This window comes from Cucurbita pepo, chromosome LG17, assembly GCF_002806865.2.
Source record: "Cucurbita pepo subsp. pepo cultivar mu-cu-16 chromosome LG17, ASM280686v2, whole genome shotgun sequence".
Taxonomy (NCBI): Eukaryota; Viridiplantae; Streptophyta; class Magnoliopsida; order Cucurbitales; family Cucurbitaceae; genus Cucurbita; species Cucurbita pepo.
The window spans coordinates 7,760,544-7,775,728 of record NC_036654.1 but is presented as its reverse complement, the minus strand read 5'-3'; the positions used below and the strand labels follow the sequence as shown (position 1 = coordinate 7,775,728).

At 37.2% G+C, this 15,185-nt stretch overlaps 2 protein-coding genes across 9 annotated transcripts in view; both read left to right on the top strand.

Moving 5' to 3' along the window:
• Positions 1-3,361, top strand: part of LOC111778356 (DEAD-box ATP-dependent RNA helicase 31-like) — a 4,984-nt gene extending 1,623 nt beyond the window's left edge. The window contains exons 2-10 of the mRNA XM_023658131.1: positions 160-266; positions 518-573; positions 955-1,179; positions 1,469-1,675; positions 1,775-1,861; positions 1,945-2,040; positions 2,228-2,443; positions 2,580-2,762; positions 2,863-3,361. Of these exons, the coding sequence (XP_023513899.1) occupies positions 160-266; positions 518-573; positions 955-1,179; positions 1,469-1,675; positions 1,775-1,861; positions 1,945-2,040; positions 2,228-2,443; positions 2,580-2,762; positions 2,863-3,090 (1,405 nt within the window). The 3' untranslated portion in view covers positions 3,091-3,361. The remainder of the gene's footprint in view (positions 1-159; positions 267-517; positions 574-954; positions 1,180-1,468; positions 1,676-1,774; positions 1,862-1,944; positions 2,041-2,227; positions 2,444-2,579; positions 2,763-2,862) is intronic.
• Positions 3,362-5,672: 2,311 nt separating this feature from the next.
• Positions 5,673-14,297, top strand: LOC111778322. 8 transcript variants are annotated; one of them, XM_023658070.1, is made up of 10 exons: positions 5,673-6,032; positions 6,166-6,243; positions 6,389-6,655; positions 7,527-7,715; positions 8,650-8,742; positions 8,876-9,058; positions 9,174-9,276; positions 9,363-9,548; positions 10,517-12,972; positions 13,326-14,297. In XM_023658070.1, exons 3-10 carry the CDS (start codon positions 6,422-6,424, stop codon positions 13,911-13,913), a joined length of 4,032 nt encoding a protein of 1,343 aa, XP_023513838.1. In that variant the 5' UTR covers positions 5,673-6,032; positions 6,166-6,243; positions 6,389-6,421; the 3' UTR covers positions 13,914-14,297. The 8 variants fall into 8 exon arrangements, with proteins under 8 accessions (XP_023513838.1, XP_023513836.1, XP_023513835.1 ...); XM_023658068.1 differs by having other exon boundaries at positions 6,343-6,655; XM_023658067.1 differs by having other exon boundaries at positions 6,166-6,655.
• Positions 14,298-15,185: the final 888 nt, after the last annotated feature.

The window sequence follows — 15,185 nt, the reverse complement described above, 5'->3', positions numbered from 1 at the left end:
TTTTTTTTTTTTTTTTTTTTTTTTTTTTTTTTTTTTTTTTTTTTAAAGGTTGAAAGTTCGATCTTGTACGAAATAAAATGGGAAGAACTATTCAATGCAAGTGAAAAGAAATAATCTCCCTGCCTAAATGGATGCATGACTGCTAATTCATGCCTGCAGATTCGATCAGTGCTCGGTATCACCGTTGTCATTAAAGGGTATCAAGGATGCTGGTTATGAGAAGATGACTGTAGTACAGGAGGCTACACTTCCTCTAATACTGAAAGGTTTGGTTCTTTTTCTGAGGTGCTTGGGCTTAAATATTTTGCATCCTTAATGTAGATCAATATCATTCACTCCTGTTTTCCAAAATTAATAATACTGTCTGATTAATTCAATTGTCTACTGGACAGTTCATTGAGCACCTTCATAAGGATTTGCAATTCAGTGCATCCCTGAAACAACCATACATGTACTTAATTCCCTTATCTTGTTGCCTAGTTACTCTTCTTACTGGTAATTGCACTTGTGTTTCTAGGTAAGGATGTTCTTGCCAAAGCAAAAACAGGGACCGGAAAAACTGTGGCATTTTTGGTACGTTACGTGACTATCCTATGCAAAAGGTCATTTACATTTGATAAATAAAAAGAAAGAAGTTTAATAGAATGGTCATACAAGTTACTGAAAGGCAGCATCAACAACTTTGTGCTCCAAAGAGATTAGCCCAATGTTGCTCTTATCGTTGAGTTAATCTAAAAAAACTATTTTCTAGTTAATTATGTTTATTTTCCCTTCAGTTTTTGAGTCATCATTGCCCAACATCTGCACTACACGTTATTTCCATTATGAAATTGGAACAATGTAAAGGAGTCCAGCAGCAGTTGCTAGTTAGCATGACTTTTATTCATTTTTTCACCTGGAATGATACTGCAAGCAAATTTAGACGCTATCAACTTTTCAAATTCTTTATTTCAGCTTCCCTCAATTGAAGTTGTTGTGAAGTCTCCACCTACTGGTAGTGATCAGAGGCGGCCTCCAATTCTTGTTCTTGTTATATGCCCTACCCGAGAGCTTGCCACACAGGCTGCCACAGAAGCTAATACTCTATTGAAGTATCACCCAGCTATTGGCGTTCAAGTTGTAATAGGAGGTACAAGACTTGCCCTTGAACAGAAACGCATGCAAGCAAACCCTTGCCAGGTTAGGTTTTCTAACTCACAGTAGCCTGCAGGTAGAGACTATTCCAACTGTTTGAATTCGTAGGCATAATTATTGTCATTGCCCTGAATGTTATGCAAGCCTAATATCTAGATAATAAGTGGCCTAGTATATTGGAATTAGTCTAGCTACTACTACTACTGAATGCTGCATATTCACTTGAGCTGGTTAGATACAATCAATTTGGTCAGTGAGCTTCTGGTTTAAGTGAATCATTATGAAAAGATGATGGTGGCAATAATTTTTGACGTTCACAAACTTGAAACTGCAGATTCTTGTTGCAACCCCTGGAAGGCTAAAAGATCATATAGAGAACACTCCAGGTTTTGCTACTAGACTTATGGGTGTGAAGGTCCTTGTCCTTGACGAAGCCGATCATTTATTAGACATGGGATTTCGCAAGGACATCGAGAGGATTATTGCTGCAGTTCCAAAACAGAGGCAAACTCTTCTATTTTCTGCCACTGTTCCAGAAGAGGTGTTTTATTTACTTCTTTTACCGTGCCGTTTCTTATCAAACCCTCTTCATTTGAATCCAAGCGAATACTGAAATGCTAAACATTCCTCTTCAATAAAGGTCCGCCAAATCAGTCACATTGCTTTGAGAAGAGATCATGAATTTGTCAATACAATTCAAGAAGGAAGTGAGGAGACGCATGCACAGGTAGGACATATCTTAACCAACTGGATGGCCCTTATACTATCTTAATGAATTTGATCATATAATAGCCTGCTGGATCATTTCAGGTGAGACAGATGCAAATAGTTGCTCCACTGGACAAGCATTTTAGTCTTCTCTATGCTACTCTTAAAGAACATATTGCTTCTGACGTTGACTATAAGGTATCAACTTCAATCATGGCTAACAAATTTATACCAATAGCTCAATTTTAGTGGTTTCTTGATCTGTTGTAATGACGATGGGAAATTCCTAGTTATTATTCTCAAAATCTTCCCTATATGTGAAACAAAATCAAATGATATAGTAAACTTGTTAATTGTTTTGAAAATACTCTCTTGATGGATGCAGGTTCTTATATTCTGCACAACTGCTATGGTCACGAGAATGGTTGCCGACCTTCTTGGTGAGCTGCAATTGAACATTAGAGAGATCCATTCTAGGAAACCACAGAGTTACAGGACCAGGGTTTCTGATGAGTTCAGAAAGTCGAAGGGCCTCATCCTTGTAACTTCAGATGTTTCAGCTCGTGGAGTCGATTATCCCGATGTGACCCTTGTCATACAGGTAATTTGCTTTCTCGTTTGACCACATAACACATGTTGATGAGTAAGTTATGGTCGGTACTACTTTTACTTGTATCTTAGCCTTTTTGGACTGTACTTTGAATCATCTGCTGAATTCAAAAGCTCCTTCCCTTTAGGTTGGTTTGCCTTCTGATAGAGAACAATATATTCATCGCCTCGGTCGAACTGGACGCAAAGGCAAAGAAGGGCAAGGCATATTGTTGCTAGCACCTTGGGAAGAGTTCTTTTTGTTTACAGTTAAAGACTTGCCTATATCAAAAGCTCCATTGCCCCTAGTCGATCCAGAAACAAAGAAAAAGGTCGATTTCCTTATGTTTCTTTGTTTTTTTCTTTCTGAATAACGAAATAAAAATCAATAAAGAAGATCTTTGAGAACCTCTAACATTCAAATGTGAACAGGTGGAACGTGCTCTAGCCCACGTTGAGATGAAGAACAAGGAAGCAGCTTACCAGGCATGGCTTGGTTACTACAATTCAAACAAGACAGTCGGGCGGGACAAGTTTCGGCTAGTCGAACTTGCCAACGAGTTCAGTCGAAGCATGGGACTGGATACTCCTCCTGCCATTCCCAAACTAGTACTTGGGAAGATGGGTCTCAAGAATGTCCCTGGCTTGCGCGTGAAATAACTTGAGAGAACGTTTCTTGAGCCGCCAGAAAGCGAGGTAGGTAATAAGAAACGATTGTTTTTCTTTTCAGCTAATTGATGCAATTCATTCTGTTTTAGATTGTAGTGGTTTAAACGAGTAAAAACTTCCAAGTTTTATATATATATTCCTATAGGTTTGCCTTTGAAATCTTCCGATTCAAGAATAGATTCTTCAGTTTTGTATTATCCCAAGCTCTTCTAAAGGGAGTTTTGAACATTTTTGCCTAATCTATTAGACAATGTTGATGAAAGTTGTATGTATTTATTAGAAAATGGCAACGAGGAGCCTCCCTTCAACATGATGGAAGTAAGGGCTCTTTGATAGTAATATCACATTTCTCTGGTCGATGAAAGTCTCACATCGGCTAATTTAGGAAATGATCATGGGTTTATTGTAACAACCCAGGCCCACCGCTAGCAGATATTGTCCTATTTGGGCTTTCCCTTTCGGGCTTCTCTTAAGACTTTCAAATGCGTATGCTAGGGGAAGGTTTCCACACTCCTATAAAGGGTGATTTGTTCTCTCCTCCCCAACCAATGAGGGGCATCACAATCTACCCCCTTCGGGGCCCAGCGTCCTCGCTGGCACTCTTTCCTTCCTCCAATCGATGTGAGACCGCCCCTAAATCCATCCCCCTTTGGGGCTCAGCGTTCTTACTGGCACACCGCCTCGTGTCTACCCCCTTCCGAGAACAGCGAGAAGGCTAGCACATTGTCCGATGTCTGGCTCTGATACCATTTGTAATGACCCAGGCCTACCGCTAGCAGATAAATCCACCCCCCTTTGTATGTGGCCTTTTGGGGAAACCTAAAACAAAACCATGAAAACATATGCTTAAAGTAGACAATATCGTACCATTGTGGAAAATTGTGTTCATCTAACGACTCAAACCTAAATCAATATATTTATGTGGAACCCATACATAAATGCTTCGGTAGTAAAAAAGGGTTATGATAAAATAATTATTTATTTATTTTTAAATATTGAAATTAAATTTTCAACTGGATTTCAATATATATTTTGAAAAATTATAATTTAAAAATGGATGCTACTAAAAAAAATTTATTAGGCATCCATCTATGGAAATCTATGGGTTAATATTAATTTAACAAAATTATTATAATTTATTTATTTATTATAATAAATAATAAAATAATTTATTTAAGTACATATTTAATTTATTTAACTAAAAAATATTAAATAAATGATTTCTTTTTACTCACAAGTACAATTATTTTTTCAATAATTAAAATTAATTATTATTTATTATTATAATCAATTAGTTATTTATTTGTATTAAATTTTATTAACTCATTCATAATTTATTCAAAAATCCCAACTCAATTAGCATAGAAAGAGCATTAACTAAACATTGTTATTTAATGTCGACATTTGTTTTAAAATCAATTTCTCAAAATTTATTATTAAAAGATTGAATTATTTTTAAAAAATTGATTTTTATATTTTTAAAATTGTTTAAACTTATCCATAAATATTAACCGAATACACGATATTATAAATATTAATTTATAAAATGAGTTTGAACATTTATAAATTTGAATATAAAGTTTAAAAAGTATAAAAGCCTATAATTAGGAGTTTTCTCATATATTTATAAAATGGAATTTTATTTTTCTTATAATAAAACAGTTAATGAGATAACTAATTCCAAATAAATGACATAAAAACTTTATCTTATATTATATTATGAAATTGTTGTCAATTATTAAATGCATCCAAGAATGATAATATATTATTATAACACAACAAAGTGCATCATAAGATATCTCAAAATTAAAAAATATATGAATAATTATAGAATATAATTAATGAACCTTAATATTTAATATATATTTAGTTAGCACATAACAGTTAAATACCTAAATGTTTGCGTATAAAACAAATCATAAGTAATAAATAAATAAAAACCTTTTATGGACCCAACAAATTAGAATCAATGAGCCACAAATGTAAATGGATCGGGCGTTCGTGTTGAATTGGGTTGAGTTGTGACATTTTTCAGACCCAACTAAATTATTCGAATTATCACGAGATTTGGGTTGAACTATCTCTTTTTTGAACGAGGTAAATCGTCTCGAATCAAAGATTTCCTTTAAACTGCAAACCTAATAAACTCTTGAACCGATCGATAAAGCAATTCTGTTATGGTCATAAAGTTTACAAGTTAGGTCGGTTTAAGTTATTCGAGTTGTTTATTCAAACTTTTATTTATTTAATTTTAAACATTGAATCTGTCNTTTTTTTTTTTTTTTTTTTTTTTTTTTTTTTTTTTTTTTTTTTTTTTTTTTTTTTTTTTTTTTTTTTTTTTTTTTTTTTTTTTTTTGTAAGAGTAAATAATAGAAAAAATTACAAAATTAAATAATGATATTTTAAAAAAATTAACAACAAATTATATATATTTTTTTTTGGGGGAAAACCTGAAATTTACAATCATCCTCCGACGTCAAAACCGTTGTTTTATGGCATTCTCTCTTCAATCCCATATTCCAATTCCCCAACNTTTTTTTTTTTTTTTTTTTTTTTTTTTTTTTTTTTTTTTTTTTTTTTTTTTTTTTTTTGTTTGTTTGTTTGTTTGTTTGTTTGTTGTTGTTAATCTTCGTGTGTTTGATCCGCCCTTCTTCAGCATTCATTTCCCGCTACTTTGTGCCCCAACTTTCTTGTTTCTTCTTTATCTTCCAACCCTTCTGAGTTCTTCTGACCTTCATTTCTGATTCGCCGACAGTTCCGACATTTTTGGGATTGGATTTGTTTTTGTGTTTTGGGGTTTCAAATTACACCGCCCCTTTTGTTAACTCCTTCTAGGGTTTCCATTTGTGGCATCCATTTCCTAGGGTTTCATCTTCTTCCTCGTGGCTAGATTAGATTTGGGTGTCTTCTTGGTTTCTCTTCTTTTCTATTGGGTATGTTTTTCTTCTGGGAAATTTGATTTTTTAACTTGGGGATCCTGAAATTTTCGTTCAGGATTGTTGTATGCTTGTTCGGATTGATTATGCTTTTGGCAATTTTTAACTTCAAACGCGAACGAATCCGCAGGGGGGAAGGAATTGTATCGCGTTTGGTTTATCGACTACTCGAAGTTTCATTTTTGACTGTTAACAGCCTAATCAAAAGGTTTGGGGAAATTCTTTAATTTCAATCTCTTTTTAGTTAGCTACTCCTCTCTTAGTGTTTTTATTTTCTGCTTGTTGTTTGGTTTGTTTTTGGATTAAGGAGGAAGAATTATAATCTCTTCTTTGTGGCGGTCTAATTGTCGTAGAGTTAATTGAGTTGTGGGAAAGTCTAGGCTTGCATGGGCGAACATGAGGGGTGGGCACAGCCACCAAGTGGGCTATTGCCCAACGGTTTATTGCCCGATGAGGCAGCTACAGTCATGCGCGTTCTTGATTCGGACAGATGGTCGAAGGCGGAGGCGCGAACCGCCGAGCTAATTGCCTGCATTCAGCCCAATCCTCCCGCCGAAGACCGGCGAAATGCGGTTGCAGACTATGTGCAACGACTGATCATGAAATGCTTCCCTTGCCAGGTGCAATGGCATCTAAAAACCCCAGTTTGTTGTTCGGTATATGGAAATGTGGTTAAGCGTCTCTTATGGTTAATGTGCTCTGTAGTACATCACTTTTTTGAATGTGTGTGATAAGTACTTGTTATTAGTAGTTTGTTTGTCAATATCCATATGCTGATAAAAGATCGCTAGCCATTGTGTTCAAACATCTTATTTAGTTATATTTTTGAAATGTTTATCTGTGCCTAGTGCATCACTACCTTTTATAATATAGTTCAGTTCATAAAAATGATGCTGTGATCTTACCAATTGTCATTAACATTATAATATGTAGAAGCCATTATGAACAAATATGGTTGCACTTGCTCTGTTTTTTTTACTAGTCTTGGTTATAAGTTCATCTTCAAGTCAAATGGGCTGGTGTTGTAACAACTTGCTGTACAAGATGAAACAAAGGAATGATTTCATTTTGTATTTCAGGAAAAGAAAATGAACTCTACTACTATATTTAAACTTCAAAAACAGATGCACTTGGGTAATGAGTGATTTTGTATTTGATTTTGATGATGGATAATCGAGTTTCCANTTTTTTTTTTTTTTTTTTTTTTTTTTTTTTTTTTTTTTTTTTTACTCGAGCTAATTGGCGAAGAATTTATATAATCTTCTTGACCTTGGTGGACAGGTGTCTTGCGTTTCTATCCTCATCTTAGCTATGTTTTTCTTGTTGAATTCATGGCTTATCTAACGAAAAAAGTTTGAGTAGTTGGGTTACATTGTGTTGTGCACGTTAGGGATTTATTTCCACGCTTATTCATAATTGCAAAATTTTTACGGAATGTAATTTTTTCTGTTCAACTGTTATTTTTGCTCAAATTATGACTAAAACGTGCAGGTCTTCACATTTGGGTCTGTTCCCTTGAAAACATATTTGCCTGATGGAGATATTGACCTAACAGCATTTAGCCGGAATCACAATTTGAAGGAGACATGGGCTCATCAGGTTCGGGATATGCTTGAGAGTGAGGAGAAGAATGAGAATGCTGAATTTCGTGTAAAAGAAGTTCAATACATTAAAGCTGAGGTACATCCCTCTCACTTCAGTATTTACCTCTCATGGATTTATTTTAGTATTTAATTTCTTGTCTACCTCCAACTGTTTTTTATTACTATTGAATTTTTCATAGAACCAGCAGAATACACTTATGTAGTTTTTAGAACACCATAAGGTATTTCCAGCCTTCTAAAAGATTAAAGTATTAATTGGTTTCGCATTAAATTATGATAGTTCAACTAAGTACTTCGGAAATAGCGTTAGTCCAACATTGTTGTAATGTCTGAATATGTTGATGTATCAAATCGGAATCTGTTAAGATTGTTCGAGTAGGCTCGTCCAAGCATGCAGTTTTCTTGTGCTTGTCCTCGTCTAAAACACATTTTTAAACAATTTTATTTTATCCCTACTGCTGATGAAATAATCTCAGTGGAAGAAAGTTTAACGATTTAATAAGAAACAGGGAATAGTTATTGGTCAGTCATTTAATACTTATACTTTGTTGTTTCGTTTCTTTCAGAGTCTTAAATTAATTATTCTGCATAATCTTTCACATTTCAGAAGGATGTCCATGTAACTCGATTTATGGCTTAATGTTGATTTACAATCGACTGTTCAATTATCATATTTCGTTACTTAGCAGATGCTGAAGATGATTCTGCTGATGTTCTGGCATGTTTGGCTTTCGTGAACATGTGTTAAGAGGGTGTTTGCATGTTTGCCTTTTGTATGTTGTTAAACCATGGTGTTCATGGATGTACATTGAGCTATTTTTAAAATTTGAAGTTCTTCTCTATTTCCTATAACTATTAGTTTTAAAGTAACAGTTTATAATCGTTTTCTGATTAGCTAGCTTCCACGCGTGATTATATATTGTTACTACTATGAATACACTTTTGACACTGGATGGTATTTCACATGAATTATAACGTTAATGTCTTATTTACTTCTATACGTTTTGCAGGTTAAGATAATCAAGTGCCTTGTGGAAAATATAGTTGTAGACATCTCATTTGACCAGCTTGGTGGATTGTGCACACTTTGTTTCCTGGAGGAGGTGAGTGGTGCTTCCTCATTGACCATGCCCTTAAGCCCTTTCATCAGCTATAACTTATAAAAATGCTGTAGAGTGACGATTGAGGATTATAATCATATCTTCAACTTCTCATATATTTGTTCCGGTTCTGTAGGTTGACCATTTAATAAACCAAAGCCACTTGTTCAAGCGAAGCATTATACTGATCAAAGCATGGTGTTATTATGAAAGTCGAATATTGGGTGCACACCATGGGCTTATATCTACTTATGCTTTGGAAACCTTGGTCCTCTACATATTTCATGTGTTTAACAATCCCTTTGCTGGTCCCCTTGAGGTTACTACTCTTTTATTCTGTCATTCGATTTGTAGGTTTTATTCATTTACCAATCATTCGATTTGTAGGTTTTATTCATTTACCAATCTGTGCAAGTGTTTCTTTGGCGTTTCAGGTCCTTTATCGCTTTTTGGAGTTCTTTAGCAAGTTTGACTGGGATAATTTTTGTGTTAGCCTATGGGGTCCTGTACCTATTAGTTCCCTCCCAGACGTGACAGGTACATTATAATTGAAGTGTATGATAAATTAATAGTTATTCTATTGATAGGTATATCACTCATTAATGTGTTTGAGATTTTTACAGCTGAACCTCCGCGTAGAGATGGTGGAGATTTACTTCTCAGCAAGTTATTTCTTGAAGCATGCAGTTCGGTATATGCTGTTTTTCCTGGGGGCCACGAGAATCAAGGGCAGCCTTTTGTTTCTAAATATTTTAATGTAATAGATCCTTTGCGTGTAAACAACAACCTTGGGCGTAGTGTAAGCAAAGGTACGAACTTCTAAACCTTTGACCTTTTGGTACCAATCTATTCTTGTTGGTGCAGAAATCATTATTTCTCGTAGTAAGCTAGTTGCTCACCAAGAGAGAGAGTTGGTATTTCTAGGCATTAAAATGAGGATAAGAATGGTAGGCTGGTATTTTTGGTCTTAATTGTTATTGATTAATGTTAATTGACTGTGGCTTAACCTCATTACTACTCATAATTTTTAGTGTTCCAATTGTTTGGTTTTGACTCGACCAGGCTCCACTGTTTTTCAATAACACATCTTTTTTACTTCTGCGTAAAAGACGATTCTTTTTACCGTTATCTGTTCAACAACTTGGAATCTTACATTGGAGCAATTGGTGGGTGCAGAAAGTCTTAAGCCCTAAGAGGATGTGAATCATCCGGGCCGGAACATTATAGAAAGGGTTCCATATCTGTTGTCATTTTAAGTTAGAAGGTTGATATTATCATACGTATCAATGATTAGATTGTTATACCGAACTGTTGTACGTATCAATGATGATTATAAAGATTAGGGTGAACAATGCGCCATACCGAACTTGCTGGACTAACTTGAGAAGTTGACTTCTCTCTTATACACATAGTACCACGAAATCGTGCTTTCCTCGGTTCTTTCCACCCCCCCTTGCATATATGCATGTGATCTTTCATAATGATTTTTTTTATATATTTCAACTATTGTTAGCTTAACATATCGTTGCTAGTTTTGTATGTATTTGGCTTTGATAGTTAATTATAGAGTGTCCTTTCAATGAACAAGCAATATTCTTTATGAGTTTGTATGATGATTGGATGCACTCATATCCATTTTTGTGGTGAATGGATTTATGAACTATTTTTTTTGCTTAAGTGCTTCATGTTTATTATAGAAATGCATGGTTCTTCTGCTGCTTGCTTTGTTTTTGTAACTGCTGGCATCAACCTCAGTTGTGGTACATGTGTTTCCCAGGTAACTTCTTCAGGATACGCAGTGCATTTGCATTTGGAGCTAAAAGACTGGCACGATTGTTTGAATGCCCCAGAGAAGACATCCTTTTAGAATTGAACCAATTTTTTTTGAATACGTGGGAGAGACATGGCAGTGGTCAACGTCCGGATGTTCCAAAGACCGAGTTGAAGTACGGGAGATTATCAGAGCATTCTTATGGTTCTTTGAATCTCAGAAATAAATCAAACAGCAAAAGAAATGAAAACTTTTCTGGTCATGAAACCCAAGATGTTTGGTCGCGTGGCTCTCATACTGTGTACTCCCTTCAAGGTAATTCTCCCACGGAAAATGCAGCTAGAAATGACGCTACTACAACTTCTCGTAATCAAGCACAAAGGAGTTCTGGCAGCTCAAACAACTCAAGGTCCTCTGATGTTAGTAGGAAAGAAACGAACTACAATCATGGTAACATTATAGATAGAAGTCAGAGATATTCCAAACCCGAGAACCTTGTGAATGATGTACAGGGAAGGTTTCTGTTTGCGAGGACACGTTCTAGCCCAGAGCTTACCGACACCTACTGTGAAGTTTCATCTCCATCAAGGCGTAACAGAGTTCCTGAAAGTGGAAAAACCCATTCTAACAGAACAGATGCCAGCAGGAGGAAGAACCTAGAATCTGATAATGTGGAAAACCACTTGAGGTCTTTGACCGACGATCCTTCTACGGTTAGACATATCCCATCCCGTCAGAGCATTGATGCTGCTAGTGATTCCAATTGTGGTTCAAATAGTTTCCAGAATGAGTCTGGCCCAGGGACTGTTGGTGAGGATTTTGCTTCTATTTCTGGGACATTGGCGATGCATCAAGAGGAGCAAGATCTTGTTAACTTGATGGCTTCATCTTCGGCCCTTAATTTTAATGGACATGTTCATCTGCCACTGAACTTGGCGGCAGGTCACCTACCTCTTCCATTACCTTCTTCTGTTTTAGCCCCTATGGGGTACGCTCCTAGGAGCTTGGGAGGTATGGTTCCCACCAATATTCCCTTGATTGAGACTCCTTGGGGCACAAATATGCATTTCCCACAAGGTTTTGTTCCTTCTCCATTGACTCAGTATTTCCCTGGCATGGGATTAACAAGTTCAGAAGATGGCATTGACTCGGGCAATGAAAATTTTAGTTCTGTAGAAATTAATTCACGAGAGGGTGATCAAGACTTTTGGCATGAGCAAGATAGAAGTTCTACTGTGGGGTTCGATCAGGACAACGAGGGATTCGAAGTGTCTCAGACAGAAGATAAGCAGCAGTCAACTTCTGGAGGTCTTAACTATGTTCCTTCGTCTCGAATGTCAGCATCTGGCAGTACTACTGTTCCCCATAAAAAGCATGCGAAAGAAAATCGAGTGGCAATGAAGGATGGGAATGTTAATGCTAATGCTTATCAAGACGACCGAGAGAATGAAGCAGGTTATGATGACAAACCATCGTCCTTTAGGCCATTGACCACTCGCGCACAATCTAGTGGCCTAAGAAATAAGACCACCACCGAAAGTTCTTGGGACGAGTTGCCTTCAAGAGCCTCAAAATCATCTAGGGAGAAACGGGGATGGAAATCGAATACCTCTGAGCTGTCATCCTCTTATGGGAAAGGCAAAAATGTTTCTGAACATTCATCTATCGCGACTGATGAAGATAGCAAAGATTGGAATCACCTACCAACTATAGGTACCGAAATGGCCGAAATAAGCGGTGGACCTCAATCAATGGCTGCATCCATGCATGCTACAAGGCATCAAATAGCTGGACTTGAACCACCCCATACTCCTGGGTCAGATCCACTAATACCATTTTCTCCAATGCTCTTGGGCCAAGGTTCTAGACAAAGAGCTGGGGACAATTCTGGGGTGGTTCCTTTTGCCTTTTATCCTACAGGGCCGCCCGTTCCGTTTGTTACAATGCTTCCAGTTTATAATATTCCATCAGAGACGGGAACTTCGGATGCTTCAACTAGTCATTTCAGCGAGGAGGAATCCTTGGATAATGTTGATTCGGCTCAGAATACCGATTCCGAAGGACATAATAAGCCTGATGTTTTAACCATCTCTAATCCTGTGAAAGGGTCTTCCTCTACTGAATCTTCAGATCCCAAATATGACATTCTTAACAGTGATTTCGCAAGTCATTGGCAAAATTTGCAATATGGGCGGTTTTGCCAGAGCTCTCGGCATCCTTCACCTGTGATTTATCCTTCACCTGTAGTCGTACCTCCTGTCTACCTACAGGGTCGTTTTCCATGGGATGGTCCTGGAAGACCTCTTTCAGCCAACATGAACTTATTTACTCTGGGTTATGGGTCTCGTTTAGTTCCTGTTGCTCCTCTCCAGTCCGTTTCTAACAGGCCGAATATATATCAGCATTACATTGATGAAATGCCGAGACATCGCAGTGGGACCGGAACATACTTGCCAACTCCTGTAAGAAACTTCCTTCTTTCCCTTATTTAATGATTTGTTTGGTTCAGCTGTTATATGAACAGTTTCTTCGAGTAACACCTACCCCGTTTCGTTCCTATTGTTATATCGAATTAAGTTCATTTAGAAACAAACTAGGAAGACAACTTTAATTACTATTTGTTTGTTTCATGTTTTTCTTTTGTTTCCCTTTTCTCTGGCTGAAAATTTCTGCATTTTTGTTCCTGCACTATGTTTGCTGTTCAATTGATTGCACCGGTTAGGTGGTTCCTTGCCTTCTTGAATGGTTTGAGTTATACCTAGCATGCTATTCTTCCTTTTCGAGATTTTTACTTCGCTTCTTTTAATTTTTCTAGAAGGCCTCAGCACGGGAACGACATTCGTCAAATTCTAGACGAGGAAACTATAGCTACGATAGAAGTGATAGTCATGGTGAAAGAGAAGGGAACTTGAACATCAATCCAAAACCACGAGGCTCTAGTCGCCGTGGTCAAGTTGACAAGCCGAATTCCAGGTTAGACCGCTTGTCTTCAAGTGAGAATCGAGCTGAAAGAGCATGGAGCTCACATAGACATGATTCCATGACTTATCCTTCCCAGAATGGTCCGCTCCGTCCGAACTCCACACAGGGTGGTACTACTAGTATGACTTATGGCATGTATCCACTGCCAGGCATGAATCCTGGCGTGGTGTCCTCTAATGGACCTTCTATGCCCTCTGTTGTGATGTTTTATCCGTTGGATCATAATGGTGGGTATGGCTCACCTGCAGAACAGCTTGAGTTTGGATCTCTTGGACCTGTAGGTTTTTCCAACGTAAATGAAATGCCTCAAATGAATGAAGGAGGCAGAATGAGTAGAGCATTTGAGGATCAAAGGTTTCATGGTAGCTCGAATCAACGTACTCCTCTCGAAGAACCTCCTTCGCCTCGTCTACCAAGGTAGCCTTAGCTCAATTTCCTTCACGACTGAACTATTTTCCAAGATAGGAAAGCATCAACTGAAAAAGAAGGTATGACATGACTGTCGAGCTGTGTTGGTTGCGTACTTTGATTCTACTTGCAGCTTGCAGCATCTCAGGAGCCATAGCCGTGCACCCCCGATACGAGCAATGCGCATCAGGAACCCCCTACCCTTTGCACTGTTTTTCCTCCAAGGGCATCCACATTTGGGGATTCTCCCTTGTTTTGTTTTGGCAAATAAATATATCAAAGAGGAACTTTTGGTCGAGCCGAGGGTGATCTGATCTGCCTGCCTGCGTATTGCATTTTGAACCGAGGTAGCTGTCGACAAGTGGACGAGGTCTCTGAAAGCTCGTTCTTACTCGGCTTGTCGNAAAAAAAAAAAAAAAAAAAAAAAAAAAAAAAGGTTATCATGGAGAAACCAATGGCGCACGGTAGTTTGTAGTATGTATATTAAAGAGCGAAATCCATCCCATTTAGAGGGACAGCAAAGTGGCAGGTGAAGGAAGGAGGTCGTGGGTGTCGGGCGAGACGAAGACGAAGACGAAGAAGAAGATGCTCGATTAATGAAGGTAGAATGTAGAAATCCATGTCATTACAACACACGATTTGTTTCCTTGGGAGTTCTGTCACTGTCAAAAAAAAAAAAAACATTACATTAGGACTGCCAATTTAGAGTCTTTCTTCACTTTGACTTTAACTTTGACTTTGACAGAATAGTAATGATAGCAGCAGCAGCATTCAAACATCCTTTTTGTCTAAATTTATCATTTTATGCTCTTCTCAGTTTGTCGTCAACCCATTAAACTTAGGTCTATGTTGGTGCGATGTTCAAGTCTTTGACCTCGGTTTGAAATACTTTGGCCTCTCAGGTAAGTCAAAACTTAGGTGAAAGTCAACCAACTAAACTTGAGTTTCTACAAGTATTTTGAAAAATTAGAGTCTCTCAAGTAAGTCAACTAAGGTCTATGTTCTACCGTTTTAGAGAATAGAGTCAACCATTTTAGAGAATAGAGTCAACCATTTTAGAGAATAGAGTCAATCGACAGTTCTAGAGAATAGAGTCAACTGACAGTTCAACAGTAATAGAGAATAGAGTCAACTGACAATTCAACAGTTTTAGAGAATAGAGTCAACTGACAGATCAACAGTTTTAGAGAACAGAGTCAGACAGTTCTAGAGAATAGAGTCAATGACAGTTCTAGAGAATAGAGTCAACTCAACTGACAGTTCTAGAGAATAGAGTCAACTCAAC